The sequence below is a fragment of the Chiloscyllium plagiosum genome, chromosome 6, assembly GCF_004010195.1.
Source record: "Chiloscyllium plagiosum isolate BGI_BamShark_2017 chromosome 6, ASM401019v2, whole genome shotgun sequence".
Lineage (NCBI taxonomy): Eukaryota > Metazoa > Chordata > Chondrichthyes > Orectolobiformes > Hemiscylliidae > Chiloscyllium > Chiloscyllium plagiosum.
In genome coordinates this window covers 25840945-25863602 of record NC_057715.1, presented here as the reverse complement: position 1 = coordinate 25863602, position 22658 = coordinate 25840945, and the positions used below count along the sequence as shown (strand labels likewise).

The window sequence follows — 22658 nt, the reverse complement described above, 5'->3', positions numbered from 1 at the left end:
TGGTAACTATCCTGAATCAGTCCTTGCCTTTCCAAATACATGTACATCCTGTCCCTCAGGATTCCCTCCAACAACTTGCCCACCACTGAGGTCAGGCTCACTGGTCTATAGTTCCCTGGCTTGTCCTTACCACTCTTCTTAAACAGTGGCACCATGTTTGCCAACCTCCAGTCTTCCGGCACCTCACCTGTGACTATCAATGATACAGCTATCTCAGCAAGAGGCCCAGCAATCATTTCCCTAGCTTCCCACAGAGTTCTTGGGTACACCTGATCATGTCCTGGGGATTTATCCACCTTTACCCACTTCTCCCTATCCAGTGCTGGCAACATCCTCGTAAATCTTTTCTGCATCCTCTCAAGCCATGGGGTATTTTCCACATCTAGCCATATATGGTACCGGTTAAGGATTGCTTGAGATGGTTCTCTGCCACAAAGTCTCCATTGTCTTGGGCCTAACTAGATTTTATAAATATCAAGTCTATGACAAACATACTAAGTTATAAGGGAACAAGTTGAATATTCGTGCAGTTTCTGCAGTACTCAAATTGAAATGTCTTTGCAATTATTAAAACAGAATTTTTGAATAAATTATATTGTTGGGGGCAAAAGGAAATAGTAGATACACCATCTTAAGCGTATCTACAGAATTGACAATGTTCTTAGTTTGGAAGGTTTGGGCCTTAACAGCAATAAGTGGAACTATATTTGGTCAGGAATAATTACTAGGACCTGCGAGAGCTTGTACTAATACATCAGGTTTCTCTTAACATGAGAATAGAATTCCTCATCTCCAACCACAGTTAACAGGTGACATCAGTAAAAGGGTTGAGCCAGTGTAACATGAGCATTAAATAGAGATGTGACAAATTAAACCCAGTTCCATACTTTTTCTAAATTTGTCAAAAATTTTAACATCACTGTTTAAAAGCTATGCTGGAGCACCAACCTCAACCTCTATCCATCCGTGCAGTGTTCACTGCTCTACGCCTCAAAAATCACCCAACACAGGGTGATTTCAAGGCTCTCTGTGGCTTAGAGATTTACCCAATTTACATAATTGCTCAGTCACTAATCATCAAAGTCCTATGGGTGAAACCTCAGTTTAAGTTTACTGTCAAATAATGGTAATGATGCAGAAAAGTAATTCCGCACAAAGAAAGATGCATGATCAAACATGATATTCAAAGGTTCTCAGTTGAGATTCCCCACTTCACAATGACTCAACAAATAAGGCATCTCACTGTCTACCTCATAACTGAAATGCATTGAATGGTGAAAATTTGCAATACTTACATGGTGGATACAATTTAAACTCTCAACAAGTAGTCATGAGATCTAAGTGTCCTTTTAATCCTGTGATGTTTTAATTACTCATTCAATAGTCCTAGCACGAAACACTTGCCATTACAAGTGTGGAGTCTCATTCCTCCTGGTTTTAATTGAAACTTTTTTTTAAAATGATAAAATGTACAATTAAATTCTTTTCAAGCTTTTCCTTCACCTATTTTTCCCCTTGCTCAATCTAATCTTTTCCCTCTTCATTTCTCCTTTTGTATTTCAAGTTTTTATTTTGAATTCATTCACTCCACACATTTGTAATCTTTAAGCTGTTAACTTCACAATCCTTTAATCTAATTTATTAAGGAGATCCACAGTTGCTTGTCCATTCACACAAATGCCAGATGTCTGGTTTGCACTTGCAGCAACTTGCAACATTAAATTTTAAATCTGTCATATCTTGTTTTTTTTTCATTTCTATAACAAATTTTCAGACTGAACCAGATTAAATTTTTTACATTCTGATTTCCATTCCTTACCTGGTACCAATTAAAGGTGAACAACTTCCCACATGCTATTTCAAACATCAAGTTGAAAAGACAATTGCTAGAAGCCAATAAGGGACTTGTTAAACCCAGTCAACTCAACAAAAAACAGCCTTCAAGTCAATAACTAAATGCTACACTGTCAGAATTTGCTAGGTTCACTGGATGGTAATTTATAGCTAAATTGTCAAAGTCACTCTGTAATACATATTGAGAAAGTTGAGCAACACACATAATCGATGCATAACACCAAAAGACTGTCAGTCAGATGTACTGACTTGTCATTTCTATCCCTGTAAATTAGATGATTGTAATAGACATCACAATTACATCAATTGCTACTGTGAGGATAAAAATTATTCCGCAGTGTAACATGACCAGCTATGTCTGGCTGAATATAGCTGAATATGATAAAATAGTTTTTGCTCTTTAATTGTTTTATGATAAATTATCCCAAAGCTGACCCTTTAAAAGCGGGCCTAATATTGCTTAACTTGAAATAATATTTATTTTTACTTGCCTATTGGATCCAGTTTACCTATTCACTTAACTATTGCAAGAGAACACTTCCACCACCCAATTTCTAGCCTCCCCTCTACACCAGACCACATGTGCCACAATTCCAGCTTCCAATTAGCTCTCCTGATGGTTCTCACAAAGTTTAGGCCTCCAATCTGATTCAGAGAATCATAGAATCCCTACAGTGTGGGAACAGGCCTTTGGCCCAATAAGTCCACATCACACCTCCGAAGAGTGTTCACCTCCACCAAATTTCTCTCAAGCCTCCAATCTTCCATCCATACCTTCATAACTGGTAGCCTTTCAGATCCCTCCATTCCTTTCTATTTTCTGCCTGGGTCCCCAGAAAATTAACCGGCTCTCTGGATTAATAGTCTAGTGATAATACCACAGCACCAATGCTGCCCAATAACTTATATTGTTCCTTCATTGCAAGTCATTTCCACCTTGAATAGCTTCTATCCCCATTCTATCCTCTATCACTTCATTCCCTTGGTGCTAATGCAAATAATTTCAGCTATGTCACGCTGTAAGTCGGAAGTTCTGGTCTGACAAGAATTTCTGTCTCTTGACATATAGCAATGGATCCCTTACACTAATGGTAGGACTGGAGGAATGGTACTAAGGCAAACAGCCTGGTCTGTTTTGCATTTGGTAGCAAACATTAACCAGATCACAGAAATGTAAATGTTCATGTGAAATGTTGAAGGTAATTTGACCTCTGGCTATTTTTAATGATGTTTGTAAATTTCACATTCCGCAAAACATGTTTCGCTACATGTGCAGTTTTTAGATGCCTTTTTAAAAATTAATAATGCAGCCAATTTTTAATAAATTCTGAAAATGATCAGTACCTTTTCACAAACCTTTGGCAAACATAGAAATTGCCTCTGCTAATCTTAGTTTACATCTAAATCTAGATGATTAAATCCAGCCTAATTTGCCCTCTCTTGTTTATAATTGAAAGATCAGAAACAGTAATTTTAAGAATTTTCTTTCCTAAATTTCTTTTGAAGTTAAATCATTGAGTAACAAAAATACTGTGAAAATTTTAATTCAATTCAAAAAATTCTTGTTTATGGCAAACCTCAAGAGAATTTAAAATGTTATTTGTGTTTCATTTGTGAATGTTTGGCTCCATGGCAGCAACCGAGGAGCAGGAGAATCGATGTTTCAGGCATAAGCCCTTCTTCAGGAATGAAGAAGGGCTTATGCCCGAAACGTCAATCCTCCTGCTCCTCGGATGCTGCCTGGCCTGCTGCGCTTTTCTAGCACCAAACCTTTCAACTCTGGTCTCCAGCATCTGCAGTCCTCACTTTCTCCCAATGTTTGGCTCCATTCAGAGAATGGCATCATGAATGTGTAAATGCATCTTTTACATATGATTATGTTGAAAGATTATTCCAGAGTTTAATTTTTGACATTTCATAATTCAGTTAATGACACATATTAATTTGAGGTACACATTTAAGCTTTTGATGTTTCATAACAGAGAGTTCCTGAAAAATGCAAGATTTAGAGCATTTCTGTTTTTCAGTATTAGGGCTCTGCATCGTCCCATTCCCTGCAGTACTACTTGCTGATGACTAGTTTTGCTGCATGCCTTTCTAAAGTATATGTATCCCTTCCAAATCATCTTGGATTATGATCAAATGGGACTTTTGTTATTCTTACTCTATTAGTTCAGCATGGTCTGCTGGGACAGAATGATTGAGATCATGTGAAAGGACCAAACATGTTTAAAACTGTTGGCAAAACTTAAAAAATGCATAAAATCTATCATTTTTATGTTCAGCTTAAAGTAGTATGACACATTTGGATGAGTATTTTTGCACCAGTTCCCTACTTGGAAAATTCAAAATATGCATATTTTTAGAATTCTACAACACTGATGATTCTAAAAAAAAACACATAACTGCGGATGCTGGAAATCAGAAACAAAAACACAAAATTACTGGAAAAACTCAGCAGATCTGTCACCATCTGTGGAGTGAAAGCAGAGTTAATGTTTCAGGTTCAGTTTCCCTTCCTGAGAATTGATGGTTCTCAAGTTGTGCAACTAGCTATATGTAATTAACAGCTTCAACAATTAAACACAAATCAAAAACAGCAAATTCCAACCCCTGGTAAATTACCAGGTCAGTAATTTTACCACTTGAATTCATAGCAGTTCTGTTTGTTTGCCCTTGATCTGTAAAATACTTGGGAACAATGTTTTCCTTCATGCTCTGTAAGTTACCCTGAGGTATGAATTCTTAATATTTAGCTATATGTATGAAACACAAGCATTAGAGTCAGCAATTTTGGGAGAATGGATGTAACAAAGGTAGGGAAAAGATTTCTCATGGCTCATTAGTTCAACAGATATGTCAACAGCTAACTGTAAGGAATCAACAAATATCAAGGAAGTGAAGAAGCAGGAAAATAATATTCGGTCAGATATGAAAGATTAGAAAAAACATGTGGAAATAAAATTCAAATCTTACCTACTGAACAGCTGTTCTGAAGAAAATTTCTCAATATGCTATTTTACCAACATCACTTTGGCACTACGATATAAACAGTTTTATTAAAAATGTAAGCTCCCTCATTATAATCAATTATCACCCCTGTTGGGGTCAATAGCCATTCTGAAAACTGAAATTAAGCTGGAACAGTTGTATTAAAAATCAGCAGTTGCAGAAATAACCTATGTATGTATGTAAGTTAGCTCGCTGAGCTTGAAGGTTTTTCAGATGTTTCGTCACCATAATAGGTAACATAATCAGTGAGAGTCTCACTGTTACCTAGTATGGTGACAAAACATCTGAAAACAAACCTTCAAGCTCAGTGAGCTAACTTACATACTTATCATCAATCTGAGCTACAAATCTCATCAAAAATCGATAACCTATGTATGTTTAATTTGCAAATATTATAATAAAGCTTTTACTTAGTACAACCATCATCTGAACTTGGAAACGGTAAATGCATAATAAATAGCTGAAATTTCCTTTTAATTTAAAACTGCCTTGCAGGAATACAACTTGCAGTTAGTTCAGCCAGCAAGTTAGAAAATCACATACATATCATGCCAAAGGAAGCAACTGATCAAAGATAATAGTCTCTGAACCCATTTTTCTCTACAGTTAATAAAACAGAAATTCAAGACACAGGAACTGGTCAATATTTGAAGTATTTGAGCACTTGCTTTTTAACTAAATCTTGGTGAAATTCAGTTCCAATTTCTTACAACATGAACTGCTTCATTTACATTTTCATCAGAAACCAAAATTTAGCATTGCAGAGCTGTACTTAAATATGAGTTTCCTGGGAATCAGTTTCAGTGATTCAGACCCATTCTTCAGATACTGAAGCAATCCACATCCGCATTAGAAAGACCTTGACAATACTCAGGCTTGGACTGATAAGTGGCAAATACCACACAAGGGCCAGACAATGAGAATCTCCAAGTTCAGCAAATTCAACCATCATCCCTTAACATTCAATGGCACTGCCATCACTGAATCCACCACTATCAACATCATGGGGATTACCATTGATATGAAACTGAACTGCCAAATACAAACTGAGTGCTGGGAATTCTGCAATGGGTAACTCACCTCTTCTCAAAAGACCATCATCTGGAAAGCACAAGTCAGAAGTGTGATGAAATACTCTCCATAATCCTACAAGAGTTCAGCTTCAGGAAGTGAATTTAGAACAAAGAAGCCCACTTGATTAGTACCACATCTAACAGTTGCAACATTCACTTCCTCTACAAAATGCACTTAAGTAACTCACTAAATTCTTTAGATCACACATCCCAAATTTAACCTCTATTATCTAAAAGGACAAGTGCAGCAGACGAATGGGAACCTGAAAGTATCCCTCCACATAGAAAACAGAACATTACAGTACAGTACAGACCCTTTGGTCCTCAATGTTGCGCCAACCTGTGAAACCAATCTGAAGCCCATCTAACTGACATTATTCCATTACAATACGTTTATCCACACATCATATATTAACTATTACCGCATTCCTTCACTTGCTGTGTCAAAATTCTGTGATTCTCTTCCGAACAGTTATGCCTAGACTGTATGGATTGCAGTGATTCAAAGCAGCAAACTATCTTTTCCTGGGCAGTTACGGATGGGCAATAAATACTGGTTGTGCCAGCAAAGTCCACTTCTTCGAATGAATTAAAAATAAATGATACACACTCTCAGCATTGAGAGTGTGCATGAATGGCTCCACATGGACAGAAAAATGTTGCATTTGCCTGAATTCAATATCTATATTTTTCATTTTCAGAAGTGAAAGTGTGAATCTAGTTTCTGCAGTTATATAGATCTGTCTAATAATGGCAGTAACTTCAATGAAACAGCTCAAATAATTTTAGTTTTAAAAATATTGAAGAAACAATAGCAACTCATGCACAAATGAAATCTAGGCTGGTAGTGTAGGTAATTATGTATGAACTAGCACCTTTCTTAGTAAAGCTCATCATTACTGGGGAGGGCAACTCACCTTTGATGTTGCCAGAGGACAGAAAATCTAATGCTCTTCTTCCACTTTAATTATATCTAATAGAAATATAAACAGAGCGAAATTTCTAAGCTTCTGAACTAGTTTTACATCGACCATGACTTCAATCTGGTGCCGTTTCCTCTTTTTTGCATGATGTCTGGATATGACTGACATTTGCACAGATATATTCCATTTTCACTGGAGATGGGATCACTTATGGAAAGTGGCTGCCATGACAACAGTAAAATCTAAATTTCTGATTGAGACATTGTGTACTTGGTTAGCATAGTTTGGATCTTACTGAAATCTGGTGGACCTCCTCTGATAACCAGGTAAGAACGCTCTTGCAATTCATAGCAATTTCTTTCAGTTATTTCCATAGCCGTGGCCTCATCAGCTCATGTCAGCCCATCACCTTTCATGTCAGCCTATCACCTTTGCTCAAAAGCTTGGCTGGATCTGATTGTTTGTTTAGATCTCTGGTAAGTCATCTCAAGGATTGATTTCAAAGTTTGAACCATGCGCAGAGTCGGAAGTCACATGACACCAGGTTATAGTCCAACAGGTTTATTTGGAATCACAAGCTTTTGGAGCACTGATCCTTCATCTCACCTGATGAAGCAGCAGTGCTCTGAAATCTTGTGATTTCAAATAAACCTGGTGTACTATAATCTGGTGTCATATGACTTCTGACTTTGTCCACCCAGTCCAATACCAGCATCTCCAAATCATTACATATGCAGAGTGATAGAGGAGTTTTCTGACTTCAAGAATGTATCTGCGGCAGAATTACTTGGCAACTGCTTAGTTTCAAAGAATCTCATTTATACTTGTCCCTAATTCAAGTCCAGCATCACTCTAATTTCAGAACAGTCTATCAGACTGGGATCTCTGAAACAACACTGGCAAGACGTCACCTCAAAACCATCTGGTTCCATCATAGTGAGAAAAATATTTACTTCATCTCTTACTTTATTTAAGATAATAGATGAGTAAATGTCCCACACGAGGGCAACATGCAGGTCATAGTCTCTAATCTGTCCCGTTGATTGAGCTATCCAATTGACCCCACTCTCCTACTTTATCTCTGTTGCCCTGCATTTTATCTCTTTTGAAAGTTATGATAAAACAGTTGCGAGATTACATCATATTTGCAAGTTTAGATTTCAAATAAGTAGCATATGATTGTTGGTTACTTTTATGAAGGGTTTAAAAAAATATAGTCAGAATCATGACCTAATTCAGTATATGTTATACAGCATGTGACTACAAGCCCCCTGGATTGATAAGAAGATTGATTGTGTGGGGAGGAAGTAAACATTGAAAGGCATTAGCTTACTTTTGATTTTGAGTATTCAAGAACTGATTTTAGTATAGAAAAACAGAGGTCAAAACCTCTTGGGGCAGCTTTGAAGGATAACCATCTGGAGTCAGAAACAAGTACAACTCATGTAGAAAGAAATATAGGACAGTTAAGGGAAAATACAACTACCCAAATGTAAAAGGTAGATGTTTGAAACTGGCAAAACAACAATGTTTAGTTATTTGACTCACTGCAAAGGGATGATGCTGGGGAATGGATGAGACTATTTTTGATATGTGTTTTACGATTTTGTAAATGGCGCTCTATATTGAGACACCTTGTTTTTTGTGCAATAGTTTTCTTTATTGTTGAAGACAACTTGTAGCCTTGTGTTCCTATGTTTCGGTGAATGACCACCATGCTCAATAAAACAAAATTATCAAGCCAGATTTCATTCTGACGTGACTTCTTCAGTAGTAATTATAACAATACCACAAAAGAATAGAACTTCAACTTTTAGATCTAGTCTATCCTTTTCCATCACCATTTTAAAACTAATAAAATTATGGTCACTGCCCCCAAAGTGCTCCCCCATTGACACCTCAGACATCTGCCCTGCCTTACTTCCCAAGAGTAGGTCAAGTTTTGCACCTTTTCTGGTAGGCACATTCACATTCTGAATCAGAAAATGTTTTTGTACACACTTAACAAATTCCTCTCCATCTAAACCCTTAACACTACGGTAGTCCCAGTCTATGTTTGGAAAGTTAAAATCCCCTACCGTGACAATCCTATTATTCTTACAGATAACTGAAATCCCCTGACAAACCTGTTTCTGCTGACTATTAAGGGGTCGATAGTACAATCCCAGTAAGGTGATCATCCCTTTCTTTTCTCAGTTCCACCCAATTAACTTCCCTGGATGTATTCCCAGGAATATCTTCCCTAAGTACAGCAGGAAGAGAGAAATCAGGAGGGGAAAAAGGGGACATGAGATAACTTCGGCAAATAGGGTTAAGGAGAATCTAAAGTGATTTTATAAATACATTAAGGACAAAAGGACAACTAGGGAGAGAATAGGGCCCCTCAAAGATCAGCAACGCAGATCCTATGGGGAGGATGTCCTATGTGTGAGGCCGCAAGAGATGAGGGAGGATACTAAATGAGTATTTTGCATCAATGTTTATTGTGGACAAGGACATTGAAGATATAGATTGTGGGAAATAGAGGCGACATCTTGAAAAATGTCCATATTACAGAGGTGGTGGTGCTAAATGCCTTGAATGCATAAAAGTGGATAAATCCCCAGGACCTGAGGAGGTGTACTCTAGAACTACTGGGAAGCGAAGAAAGTGATTGCCAGGCCCCTTGCTGAGATATCTGTATCATCAATAGTCACAGGTAAGGTGCCAGAAGACTGGAGGTTGGCTAACTTGGTGCCATTATTTAAGAAAGGTGGTAACGAAAAGCCAGGGAACCATAGACTGATGGGCCTGACATCGGTGGTGGCTAAGTTGTTGGAGGGAATCCTGAAGGACAGGATTTACATATATTTGGAAAGGCAAGGACTGATTAGGGATAGTCAGCATGGCTTTGTATGTGGGAAATCATGTCCCACAATATTAATTGAGTTTTTTGAAGAAGCAACAAAGAGGACTGATGAGGGCAGAGTGGTAGACGTGATTCAAATGGACTTCAGTAAGGCATTCGACAAGGTTCCTCATGGGAGGCTGGTTAGCAAGGTTAGATCTCATGGAGTACAGAGAGAACTAGCCATTTGGATATAGTACTGGCTCAAAGGTAGAAAACAGAGGGTGATGTTGGAGGGTTGCTTTTCAGACTGTAGGCCTGTGATCACCGCCATGCCACAAGGATCAATGCAGGGTCCACTGCTTATCATCATACATATAAATGGTTTGGATGTGAACATAGTTGGTAAGTTTGGAGGTGTACTGGACAGTGAAGAAGGTTACCTCAGAGCACAACGGGATCTTGATCAGATGGGCCAATGGGCTGAGGAGTGGCATATGGAGTTTAATTTCAATAAATGTGAGGTGCTGTATTTTGGAAAAGCAAATCAGAGTAGGACTTACACACTTAATGGTAAGGTCCTTGGGAGTGAAGCTGAACAAAGAGAACAAAGAGAGCATTTAAAAGGCATGTGGATGGGTGTATGAATAGGAAGGGTTTCGAGGGATGTGGGCCAAAAGCTGGAAAATGGGACTAAACTGGGTTAGGCTATCTGGGTGGCATGGATGATTTGCACCGAAGGGTCTGTTTCCGTGCTGTACAACTCTATGACTCTATAATCAAGGTTCACTATCATTTCAGGTTGCATGGTTCCGGGCACTGAAATTTATTTATAAAATAACAAAAAAAAGTCTCTTTCCCCACCCTTGGTTTTCTTGCAAAGTATCATAACCATACATATTTAGCCACCTTTGCCAAATAGCAGTGTTTTATTGAAAATAACCAATTCCAACATATTTTACTGAGCATTGTGTTTATACGCTGTTACTCTACATTTACCATCTTCAATGTAGTTTCTTTAATGGATGATAAATTCTTTAGTCATCAAAATACAAAGGAAAACTACACCTAAAGTCTTCTTAACTTATTCATCAAAGACCACAATGTGCACTGTCACAGTTTAAACTGTAGAACTCCTAGCCTTCTCTCATAGCCACAGCATTTATATGACTCAGCCAGTTCAGTTTCTGGTCAATGATAACCTCTTGTATATTGATAATTTGGAAATGAGCAACGATAATGCCAGTAAACAAGAGGCGATGGTTAGATTTTGGCTTGTTGGAGATAATCATTGCCTGACACTTGTGTGCTGCAAATGTGACTTGCCAGTTATCAGCCCAAACATGGACATTGTCCAGGCCCCTTACTGTATATTAACATGGGCTTCTTTAGTTTCTAAAGTGTCATGAAAATTGCAGCTCAATTTCTGTAAACAAATATTCAAAGATGGAGGGAAGATCCTTGCAACAAATGGGAAGTACTTTGAACAGAAACATGCTTTCCTTTGAAGTAAAATGCATTAATAGTGGTTGAATTCTATTAGTGATTTCTCACATTCATGGCTGGTATAGACAGATGTCTAGTCTTTCAGGGAACCAAGAAAATGGGGAATGGGCTAAAAAGTGGAGTTGGTACTCAATGATGGAGCAATCTTGATAGGCCATATGATCTATTCCTCCCCTTACCTTCTTGTATCATGATATCAAATGTTAACAGTGGAGGATTTAAATGAGCATGCCGGGATTATTCTAACTGTGACATGTTAATTTGGGGAATATTTAACAACTCTCACATCTATAACAATATTAATTACACACATGATACACGACAAAAAAATCATTTTAAAATTTGTACTTGATGAGTTAAATGATTATATTTTGGGAAGTAAACTAAAACATATTGTATTCACGGTATTAGAACAGAAATAGTAAATTTAGTCTAACAAAAAAAAGCAAAATACTGTGGATGCTGAAAATCTGAAAAAGAAATGGAGAATCTTGGAAGAACACAGCAGGTCTGGCAAGCTTTGAGGCAAATATGATTGTTCTTCAACACCGATTCTATTGTACATGAATTATAACAAATTTTAAAGAGGAACTGTGTAGAGATTTGCAAACCAAATTTAAGGTTGTAAATTAACTGACATTGGTGTATTAGTTTGTTGAAATAAAGACTTTAATAGAGCTCTCATAGCAGGCAAAAAGTGGTTCAGAATCTACAAGATAACTATATTTCAGTGTATCCTGCAAAATAATAAATCCAGGAGGACAGTATCAAGCTGCCAATATATAAATCTCAGAACAAAGTCTAAAGAAACACAGACAATGTGTATATGTCCACAGCTATAAATGACATTGAAAGCTGGTAAGTTTTTAAATAAATGCATATTTCTGAGCTTGTCAAAACTTGCTTATTATTTCAAGCAAATACCTTTTTGACTATTAGCTTCATATAAAAAAAAATATGTATGACTGAGGAGGATAATTAAAGGAGGAGGGGTAGTGGAGGCAGAAAGAAAAAGAATCAGGGGCCCACAAGCCAGGAACGAGGACCAGAACTCAGTATATCTCCCTTGGGTCTAGACCACTGAATGCAATGCAGGAGGAAGTGTTGATTCAATGTGATGGATGTTTAATATTGGTTGCCAAAAAAGAGGGTTATTCTATGCTAAGTGTTGAGCTTATGTGGGCTGAACTGCATTTGTATAGTTTGGAACTATCACCTACCACCACCTAATACCATTTCTGGTTGTGGACAGATATGTAATCTATCAGGCTGATGTTTGGATTAAAATGTAATGGGTAAATGAACAGTATACAAAAAGCAAAGTTAAAACATTATGATTCAAGCCTGTATTATTACTGGACAAATCAAACTGCAGACTTAAAGCTGGCTTGATGGATTTTTAAAAATTTAAATTAGATAGTTTTATGGTGAAAAACTATCACATAATGCTAATTTTAGTCATTAAATAAAAGCTCTATTATGCAAAAGAAATTTAGGAAAAATAGAGTATATCATGTCATCGAGGAGAAAGTGAGGTCTGCAGATGCTGGAGATCAGAGATGGAAATGTGTTGCTGGAAAAGCGCAGCAGGTCAGGCAGCATCTAGGGAACAGGAGAATCGACGTTTCGGGCATTAGCCCTTCTTTCCTGAAGAAGGGCTAATGCCCGAAATGTCGATTCTCCTGTTCCCTAGATGCTGCCTGACCTGTTGCGCTTTTCCAGCAACACATTTCCATCTCTATATCATGTCATCACCATATAAAACAATTTGAAATATTTCAAAACACATGGTAAAATACAATCCCATCTATCCCAACATCACTTTACAATAGCCAAACTCTTGCGTTCCTTTCTATATTTCATCTATAGATTTGACTTATCTGTTCCTTTTGATTCCTGCTCTTAACAGTTTGATAGTCTTTGCCTTGATTAGTCACATAACTGAGCTTAAACTTTCTTAGCTTCAAATAACCCCTTCAGTGTTTTACCCAAACCCTTCTGTTGTGGAACTTTTAAACAAAACTCTAACACTGAGGTAATCTATTTCCTATTTATTCCAAACTAACTCCTTTTTCCAGGGGAAACTATTTCTTACATCTAACTTCAACTAGGACTGTGAATGGAAGCCAAAAGCGTTATAAGCTGCGAACTTGTTGCCTAAGGAAAAATAAAATCTGCGAAGCCAAAAGCAAACTAATAGTTTTCAATGTTTACTTGCCCCATTGTAGAAATCTCACAATGCAAATAAATTCCCATTTTCAATCCAGGAACTTGCAGTCTCTTTCACTCTGTTTATTAAAATGTAACACAGCTCCATAAAGTCTGACAAGATTCAATTCCTTACAGTGTGGAAATAGGCCCTTCAGCCCAACCAGTCCACACTGACCCTCTGAAGAGTAACCCACCCAGACCCATTTCCTTCTGACAAATGCACCTAACACTATGGACAATTTAGCATGGCCGATTCACCTGACCTGCACATCTTTGAACCGTGGGAGGAAACCGAATCACCTGGAGGAAACCCATGAAGACACGGGGAGAATGTGCAAACTTCACACAGACAGTTACTCGAGGTCGGAATCAAACCTGGGACCCTGCTGCTGTGAGGCGGCAGCAGTGCTAACCACTGAGCCACTGTGCTCCCCCCCGCCAAAACCTCCAAAAACGCTGATCACAATCCACAAGCTCAAAATTTAAACTCAAAAATAAATGATATTCACATATACATAAATCACATACGCTGCATCACAAAAATAAGTATAAGCCTCCCTCAATTTTTGAAGCAGCAGATGTTCCTCCCATGTCATCTCTCAATAGACTCTTGCTTCTCATGTTGAAAGACTTGAATGAAGCCACACATTCAGGCCAATCTATTCTCAACTAATTACTGAACTTAGCACACATCAAATCTCGGCATAACACTTTCTGTCAAAGAATAATTGGTCCTGTTTCTGTAGACAACTAACTCATATCTCCAACTCATTTCAATCAAAACACTTTTCCTACAAAAAGCTCGGGAGATCACAAACAATATTTATACTTACAGGATAGGTTGAGTCAGTGATTAGAGTCAAGAGTATGGTGCTGGAAAAACACAGCAAGTCAGGCAGCATCTGAGGAGCAGGAAAATCGATGTTTCGGGCGAAGGGCTTTTGGCATAGATTTTGCCTGACCTACTGTGCTTTTCCACACTCTCGATTCTAATCTCCAGCATCTGCAATCCTCACTTTTGCCTGATTCAGTGATTAGTGTCGCATACTTTGAATGACCTGCTAGGTGGATTTTAATCCAGGTATAAAACCACTGACCGAGCTATGCACAGAAGGATATTAGGCGAAAGTGAGTACTGCAAATGCTGGAGATTAGATTCAAGATTGCGGTGCTGGAAAAGCACAATAGGACAGGCAGCATCCGAGGAGTAGAAAAATCGACGTTTCGTGCAAAAGTCCTTCATTAGGAATGAGGCTGGGAACCTCAGCGGTGGAAAGATAAATGGGAGGAGCCACATTCCCCCCAGCTCCACCTCCCTCTCATTTATCTCACCACCAAGGCTCCTAGCCTCATTCCTGATGAAGGGTTTTTGCACACAACAATATTGTCAACTGTGCATATTCTCAGCCCTGATCTGAGGCACAAATATCAACCAGTCTACAATATAATATGCCTACAAATTGTAGAAACAGCAAGTTGTAATTGACGTTCATTCAGTATTAACAATCTGTTGGGTACAAAATAATTCATTTTTGTCACATAATTTACCTCTTGACTTAATTCATTAGCATGGATCTTCTGACAATCTAAGTCTCTTCGAAGGAGTGAATTTTGCTTTTCCAGTTGTAACAACCTTCTTGCAAGATGAACACTGTGAAGAAAAACAGTGCAATAGCAATTAATGGACTGAAGCACATTTTTTCAATGAGAGTTGCAGAGTCACAGATTCCATTTGGTTGCTACTAAGAAATTTGCAAATTATGATTCAAGGATTGTGATTGAAAGGAGTACGAAGCTACATTTTTGACCAGTATCAGCTTCAGTCTTTCAAATAGCTTGCATTTGTTCAATGATGTCAGATTAGGCAGAATATCTACCTCTTAGAGAAGATTTTAGAAGGGGGTTAAAGGCAAAGCACTGGATACTGGAATTCCATAACTAAAACAAAAAATGCAGGAGAAACTTAGCAGGTCTGGCATCATCTATGGAGAAAGAATCAGAATAGTTCTTATACTGCTACTTATCATGTTCAGCCTACAGAAATCAAAGCTACTTAATATACTGTGTGAAGCCTTGGTGATCTATTCTCTTTAACACCTCTTCTTTGCACTTGTCAATTTGATTTCCAAAGTTGCTTTAGTAAGGTTCAACACCACTTTTAAGAACTGCATTACAACATTCATTTGCAATGCACTGACGTGAACATTTTTCAAATTTCACAAAAAATCCACAACTGAAACATCAATCTGTCTTCACTTTTTACAGATGAAATCAATTTACCCAACGTTAAAAAAATTCTGTTGAATATTATATTCAAATAAATATTCACAGTGATGAAATTTCTGCTCAGTGAACCATATCAAACCACACAGATCATTTTGTAAATATGTCAATTGCTGAATGGCAGACTTTGTAAATGTATAATGTAAAGAAACATGCCTTTACAAATATAATAGCATTTCCAACAATTAAAAATAGCTATTCTGATTAACTGGAAATCAAATCCCACACCTCATTCAGTAATGCTAATCTTACTATTGAAAGTAAATCAGAATAAAATAAATCATTAATTTATGGCCACACATTGGGAAATCTGCCACTAAATACAGCGTGTAAAGGCAACAATTTGAATGGCATACTATTGACAATACAGAAGGTTATGTTTAGTTTAGCGTTTCATTTGTACTTTGCTTAAAAGACAAGAAAAGACTTGCTCAAGAACAAATCCATATTTTGCAAGGTTATAAATATTCACCAAATTATCTTACATGGAGTAATACATTAACTTTATTTCAGTAACTACAGAAATGCACACACTTAGAACTGATTTCTGAAAAGCAAAAGTAATCTGAACAAAGTTTCTAATATGGGTAAAGAACTTTCAAAATTACCCTTGCATTTCTTTTTGTGGAAATTAATTCAGAAAAAGAATGTATTTACTCATTTAGTACATAATACTTATACCACACATTAGAATACTGACCTTTAAGTGTAGGTGCCATTTTCTGAACTTATATTCTGCAAGATGTAGTCATTTAAAGTACTGCATGCAAAGGGAGCAGTCAGAGGAATGATTGTTTCATATGTCTTTTCCTCCAACAAAATTGTTTTTCATTTGTCTTATGCTTGATTTTTTAGAAAATAAATAAATGCATGAAATCACAAAATATTTTGCGGTGGAGGATGAAAGATTAACAACCATTGTCTTCGTCACACAGAAGTGGCATGATGACATACTTTGTGTCACTATAATGTATATCTGCAAATGCAAAGGAATACGAGCATCATCTTTTCATGCTGCTTGTGTCCTTCTAATAAGAGTCAGCATTTTGATTAACATAGTTGCTATCATTTTCTAACAATATCGATGTGCTAATCCTGAAATCCTAATTTTATAAAATAATTTGTCACCATGCTAAACGGGACAGACTTTGTACAAATCCCGGACTTCAAGATTGAACATCCATGAGTCACTGTGGGCCATCAGCAGCAACAGAATCATACTCAAACAAAATATACAGCCTCACGGCCGTGCAGTATCCCCTACTCCACCATTACCGTTAAACCAAGAGACCAACCCTGGTTCAATGAAGAGTGCAGGAGGACAGGCCAAGAGCAGCACTAAGCATATTTAAAATGAAGTGTCAACCTGGTGAAGCTAGAAACAGGACTACATGCATGCCAAATAGAACAAGCAGCAAGTGATGGACAGAACTAAATGCTTCCACAACCAACAGATCAGATTAGATTATATTAGATTACTTACAGTGTGGAAACAGGCCCTTCGGCTCAACAAGTCCACACCGAAACACCGAAACGCAACCCACCCAGACCCATTCTCCTACATTTACCTCTTCACCTAACACTACAGGCAATTTAGCATGGCCAATTCACCTAACCTGCACATTTTAGGATTGTGGGAGGAAACCGGAGCACCCGGAGGAAACCCACGCAGACACGGGGAGAGTGTGCAAACTCCACACAGAGAGTCGCCAGAGGCGGGAATTGAACCCGGGTCTCTGGCGCTGTGAGGCAGCAGTGCTAACCACTGTGCCACCGTGCCGCCCAGATCACATCTAAACTCTGCAATCCTACCACAACCATGGCAGTGGACAACCAAACAAATCACTGGTGGTGGAGGCTCCACAAATTTCACCATCCTCAATGACAGGAGAGCCTAGCACATCAGTAGAAAAGATAAAGTTGCAAATGCTTCAGCTATCTTTGTACAAATCTCGTACCTCAAGATTGAACATCCATGAATCACTGTGGGCCATCAGCAGCAACAGAACCATACTCAAAGTTGGCGGCACGGTCACAGTGGTTAGCACTGCTGTCTCACAGCGCCCGGGTTCAATTCCCACCTCAGGCGACTGACTGTGTGGAGTTTGCACATTCTCCCTGTGTCTGCGTGGGTTTCCTCCGGGTGCTCCGCTTTCCTCCCACAGTCCAAAAATGTGCGGGTTAGGTGAATTGGCCATGCTAAATTACCCATAGTGTTAGGTGTAGGGGTAAATGTAGGGGAATGGGTCTGGGTGGGTGCGCTTCGGCGGGTCGGTGTGGACTTGTTGGGCCAAAGGGCCTGTTGCCACACTGCAAGTAATCTAATCTAATCTTTAGCCAGTAGTGGTACCTGAATAGGCAAAAGTGAGGACTGCAGATGCTGGAAATCAAAGTCTAGATTAGCATGGTGCTGGAAAAGCACAACAGGTCAGGCAGCATCCGAGGAACAGGAAAATCGATGTTTCGGGCAAAAGCCCTTCATCAGGACTGAAAGCAGGGAGCCTCCAGGGTTGAGAGATAAATGGGAGGAGGGTGGGGCTGGGGAGACGGTAGCAAAGAGTACAATGGGTGGATGGGGGTGGGGATGAAGGTGATAGGTTAGAGAGGAGGGTGGAACGGATAGGTGGGAAGGAAGATTGGCAGGTAGGACAGGTCATGAGGATGGTGCTGAGCTGGAAGGTTGGAACTGGGGTAAGGTGGGGGGAGGGGAAAAGAGGGAACTGGTGAAGTCCACATTGATGCCCTGGGGTTGAAGTGTTGTGAGGCGGAAGATGAGGTGTTGGTGAAGTCGATGAATTGCGGGAGCACAAGGTGGTGCCGATGCAGCCATCAGTGTAGCTGAGGAAGAGGTGGGGAGTGGTGCCGGTGTAGCTTCGGAAGATGGGCTGTTCTACATAGCCGACAAAGAGACAGGCATAGCTGGGGCCCATACGGCTGTCCATGGCTACCCCTTTGGTCTGGAGGAAGTGGGAGGATTCAAAGGAGAAATTGTTAAGGATGAGGACCAATTTAGCTAAACGAATGAGTGTGTCAGTGGAAGGGTACTGTTGGGAGAGGAAGAAACGGAGGGCTTGGAGGCCCTGGTCATGGCAGATGGATGTTTTTTTTTTAGATTACTTACAGTGTGGAAACAGGCCCTTCGGCCCAACAAGTCCACACCGACCCGCCGAAGCGCAACCCACCCATACCCCTACAACCTAACACTGCGGGCAATTTAGCATGGCCAATTCACCTGACCCGCACATCTTTGGACTGTGGGAGGAAACCGGAGCACCCGGAGGAAACCCACGCAGACACGGGGAGAATGTGCAAACTCCACACAGTCAGTCGCCTGAGTCGGGAATTGAACCCGGGTCTCTGGCGCTGTGAGGCAGCAGTGCTAACCACTGTGCCACCGTGCCGCCCTGTGTAGAGGGATTCGATGTCGATGGTGAAGAGGAGGCGTTGGGGGCCGGAAAACCGGAAGTCGGAGGCGGTGGAAGGCGTGGGTGGTGTCTCGAACGTAGTGGGGAGTTCCTGGACTAGGGGGATAGGACAGTATTGAGGTAGGCGGAGATGAGGTCAGGAGTGCAGGAGAAGGCTGAGACAATGGGTCGGCCAGAGTGATCAGGCTTGTGGATCTTGGGAAGAATCGGGCGGTGTGGGATTCCTGGACTACGAGGTTGGAAGCTGTGGATGGGAGATCGCCTGATGCGATAAGGTTGAGTATGGTCTGGGAGATGATGGTTTGAAGAAGGGCTTATGCCCGAAACGTCGATTCAAGAATGCGAAATCAAAAAATGGTTGAAGGCACTGGATACGGCAACAGTTATGGGTCCTAACAGCATTCTGGCAATATTACTGGAGCCTGGCCACACCCCTAGCCAAACTATTCCAGTACAATTTCAACACTGGCATCTACCTGACCATCCGAAAAATTGTCCAGCTACATCCTGTACACAAAAAACCAGATGAATCCAACCCAGTCAACTCTTGATCATCAAAAAAGTGATGGAAGTTGTTACTGACAGTGTTATTAAGCAGCACCTGATCACCGACACTCAGTTTGGATTCTGACAGGACCACTCAGCTCCTGACCATCTTTGATATCAAGGCTGCATCAAGGAGCCCCCACAAAACTGAGGTTAATGGGAATCAGTGGGGAAAATCTCTGACAGCTGTAATAATTCCAGGCACAAAGGAAGATAATTGTGGTTGGTAAGTGTCAGCATCTCAGCTACAGGACATCTCTGCAGGAATTCCTCAGGGTAGTGCCCTGGATACAGCCATCTTCAGCTGCTTCATCAATGATCATCCCTCCATCAAAGGGTTCGAAATGGAGATGTTTGCTGATGATTGCACAGTACTCAGCACAATGCCCAAAACTGAAGTATGAAAGTAATCCATGCCTGATTGCAAGAAGATCTGGACATTATTCAGGCCTGGGTTAAAAAGTGGCACAAAATCACTCAGACATACAGCACGGAAGCAGATGTGTTCGGTCCAACCCATCCATGTCGACCATAATTCCAACATAAACTGGCCCCAACTGCGTGCACTTGGTCCATATCCCTCCAAACATTTGTTATTCATGCACTTATCCAAATGTCTTGTAAACTCTACAACTGTAGCTGCATCAACCACATGCTCTGGAAGTTCATTCTACACATGAACCACTTTGTATAAAAAATAAATTGCCCCTCATTTCTTATTTTAAAACTTGGCGCACACAACTGCCAGGCAATGACCATTTCCAATAAGAGATAATCTAATTACTTCATTATCATTATTGAATCTCCCACTATCAACATCCTAGAGGTTACCATTAACTTGAAAGTTAACTGGTCTAGCCATATAAATATAATAGCTACAAGAGCAGGTCAGGGGCTAATAATCCTGCAGCAGGTAACTGACTTCTTGACTCCCAAAGTCGGTCCACCATCTGCAAGGTAGAGGTCAGGAGAGTAACTGAGTACTCTCCACTTGCTTGGTTGGGTGCAGCTCCAACACTCTAGAAACGTGACACCATCTAGACCAGAGCTGTTCACTTGACTGGCACTACATTCATTCAGTCACTCAACCATCAATACTCAGTAGCAGCAGTGTGCACTCTCTACAAGATGCACAGGAGAAATTCGCAGAAGATCTTTAGATAGCAACTTCCAAACCCACAACCATCTAGAAGGAGAAGGGCAGCCAATACATGGGAACACCACCACCAGCACTTTGCCCTCTAAGCCACTCACCACCCTGTTTTGGAAATGTATCACCATTACTCCACTATCTATGGGTCAAAATCCTAGAATTTTCTCCCTAACGGCATTGTGTGTCAACCTGCGGCACATGGACCGCAACAGCTCAAAACCACCTTCTTAAGGGCAACTATGGCAATCAATGCAACCCAGCCAGCGACACCCATGCCCCTAAAGTGAATATATAACCAGAGACAGAAATAGAAATTGCTGGAAAAGCTCAGCAGGTCCAGCAGCATCTGTAGAGAGAAATAGGTAGTTTACCAAAAGAATACTCCAGCGTTAAGGAATCAGTAAAGTTAGTAAATTAAAGGATTGGAAATAGATAAAATGCATACCTTGCCAGCATTTTCTATTAAATTCAAATTCTCCAACTTGAAAGACCTTTTCAATAGGAGAATTTGTGTCATCAGGAATGATTATATCGCAATTAAATGCAATGAAATACAAGCCTAGAAATAGAAACAAAAGTAACATAAATAGAGAGAGAAATTTTACCCAAGATTAGCAGCCTGATCATTGCCAGTTGACTTTGTGACAATGGGGACAAACGCAGAGGTGAGGATGCAAGGATTGCATGCATGTTGAGCAGCTGAAGATGTGACAGTATTTATAGGAATAAATCGCTGGAATAACTAAGGGTGAAAGTAAAGAGATGCCAATCTCATTGTCATCAACAGCTTGGGAGAGTTTGTTTGCATGTGTAGTGGACAGCAATGTCATCTTCAAAGCTCAGTTCCCCCCCCCACCCAGCAAATGCAACTCAAACACAAGCTGAAGTTACTCCGCCAACAGAAAGGAAAGAAAGGAAAGAGACAGCATGAGAAAGTACGTTTGCAAGTGTGTGCTAAGAGGAAAGAAGCAGTAAATCAAAAAACAAATGCAGAAGCATATGGTGATACAATCATTCACATAAAGACATCAGAAACATGGAAAGCCTGACCCCATAATCTCTTACATCACAAAACTAAAAGAATTTTTTGAATATGGAATAATATTCAAAGGCCTGTCATCCTATTGGTTGGGTGGGAAAAGTGTTCACATTTGAAAAAGCATGGCAATTCTCTGACACATTCCACCAATAGCAGGATGATCTTATCAATAATAACAATGCAAAATGGAGGTAGTAGTTCACAGCAAGGAGAATTTAAAGATGGCCGATGTTGATAAATGACTACTGTTCAAGAGTCATCATTTCTGCATAAATTGCAATAATTTCCTCCTTATCACAGCTGCTCCTACATATAGAAGCACCGGTTTGTATGACTGTGACTGTGAATTAAAAGAAATCTTCTGGTTTTATATCAGATCAGGTTAAGGCCTGAATATGTTCTTTTGAAACATGAGTAATTTTTGATTGCACACCAAGATTGCTTGTCAAGCCAAGATTCTTACCCAAATCTTTCCCAGTTTTCAATTTTCTATTTATTGCTTTTAAAATAAATATCAGCTTTATTAAATTAACTGGTACTAAAGTACTCAAATCCTCCAACCAAAACTCAACTTTAGGGTTGGTTATATGTTAATAAATTTAGATTCACCTTACTTCACAATCTTGTTTTACAAAAGATCGTAAAAACTATTAAGACCAGTAGTTATTGCCGATAATATTAAATACGGATTGGACATTTATTAACTTAAAGATCCTTCCTTGCAAAAGCTAATGCACAACACCAGCATAAAATAACTTTAAAATGAACAGATGTTATAAAAGCACACAGCAGCATCTTTTTGCCAT

At 39.4% G+C, this 22658-nt stretch overlaps 1 protein-coding gene across 1 annotated transcript in view; it reads right to left on the bottom strand.

The window, feature by feature from the left end:
• pibf1 (progesterone immunomodulatory binding factor 1) overlaps positions 1-22658 on the bottom strand; it is a 135321-nt gene that overhangs the window by 28796 nt on the left and 83867 nt on the right. The window contains exon 14 of the mRNA XM_043691368.1: positions 14955-15057. Within this exon, the coding sequence (XP_043547303.1) occupies positions 14955-15057 (103 nt within the window). The remainder of the gene's footprint in view (positions 1-14954; positions 15058-22658) is intronic.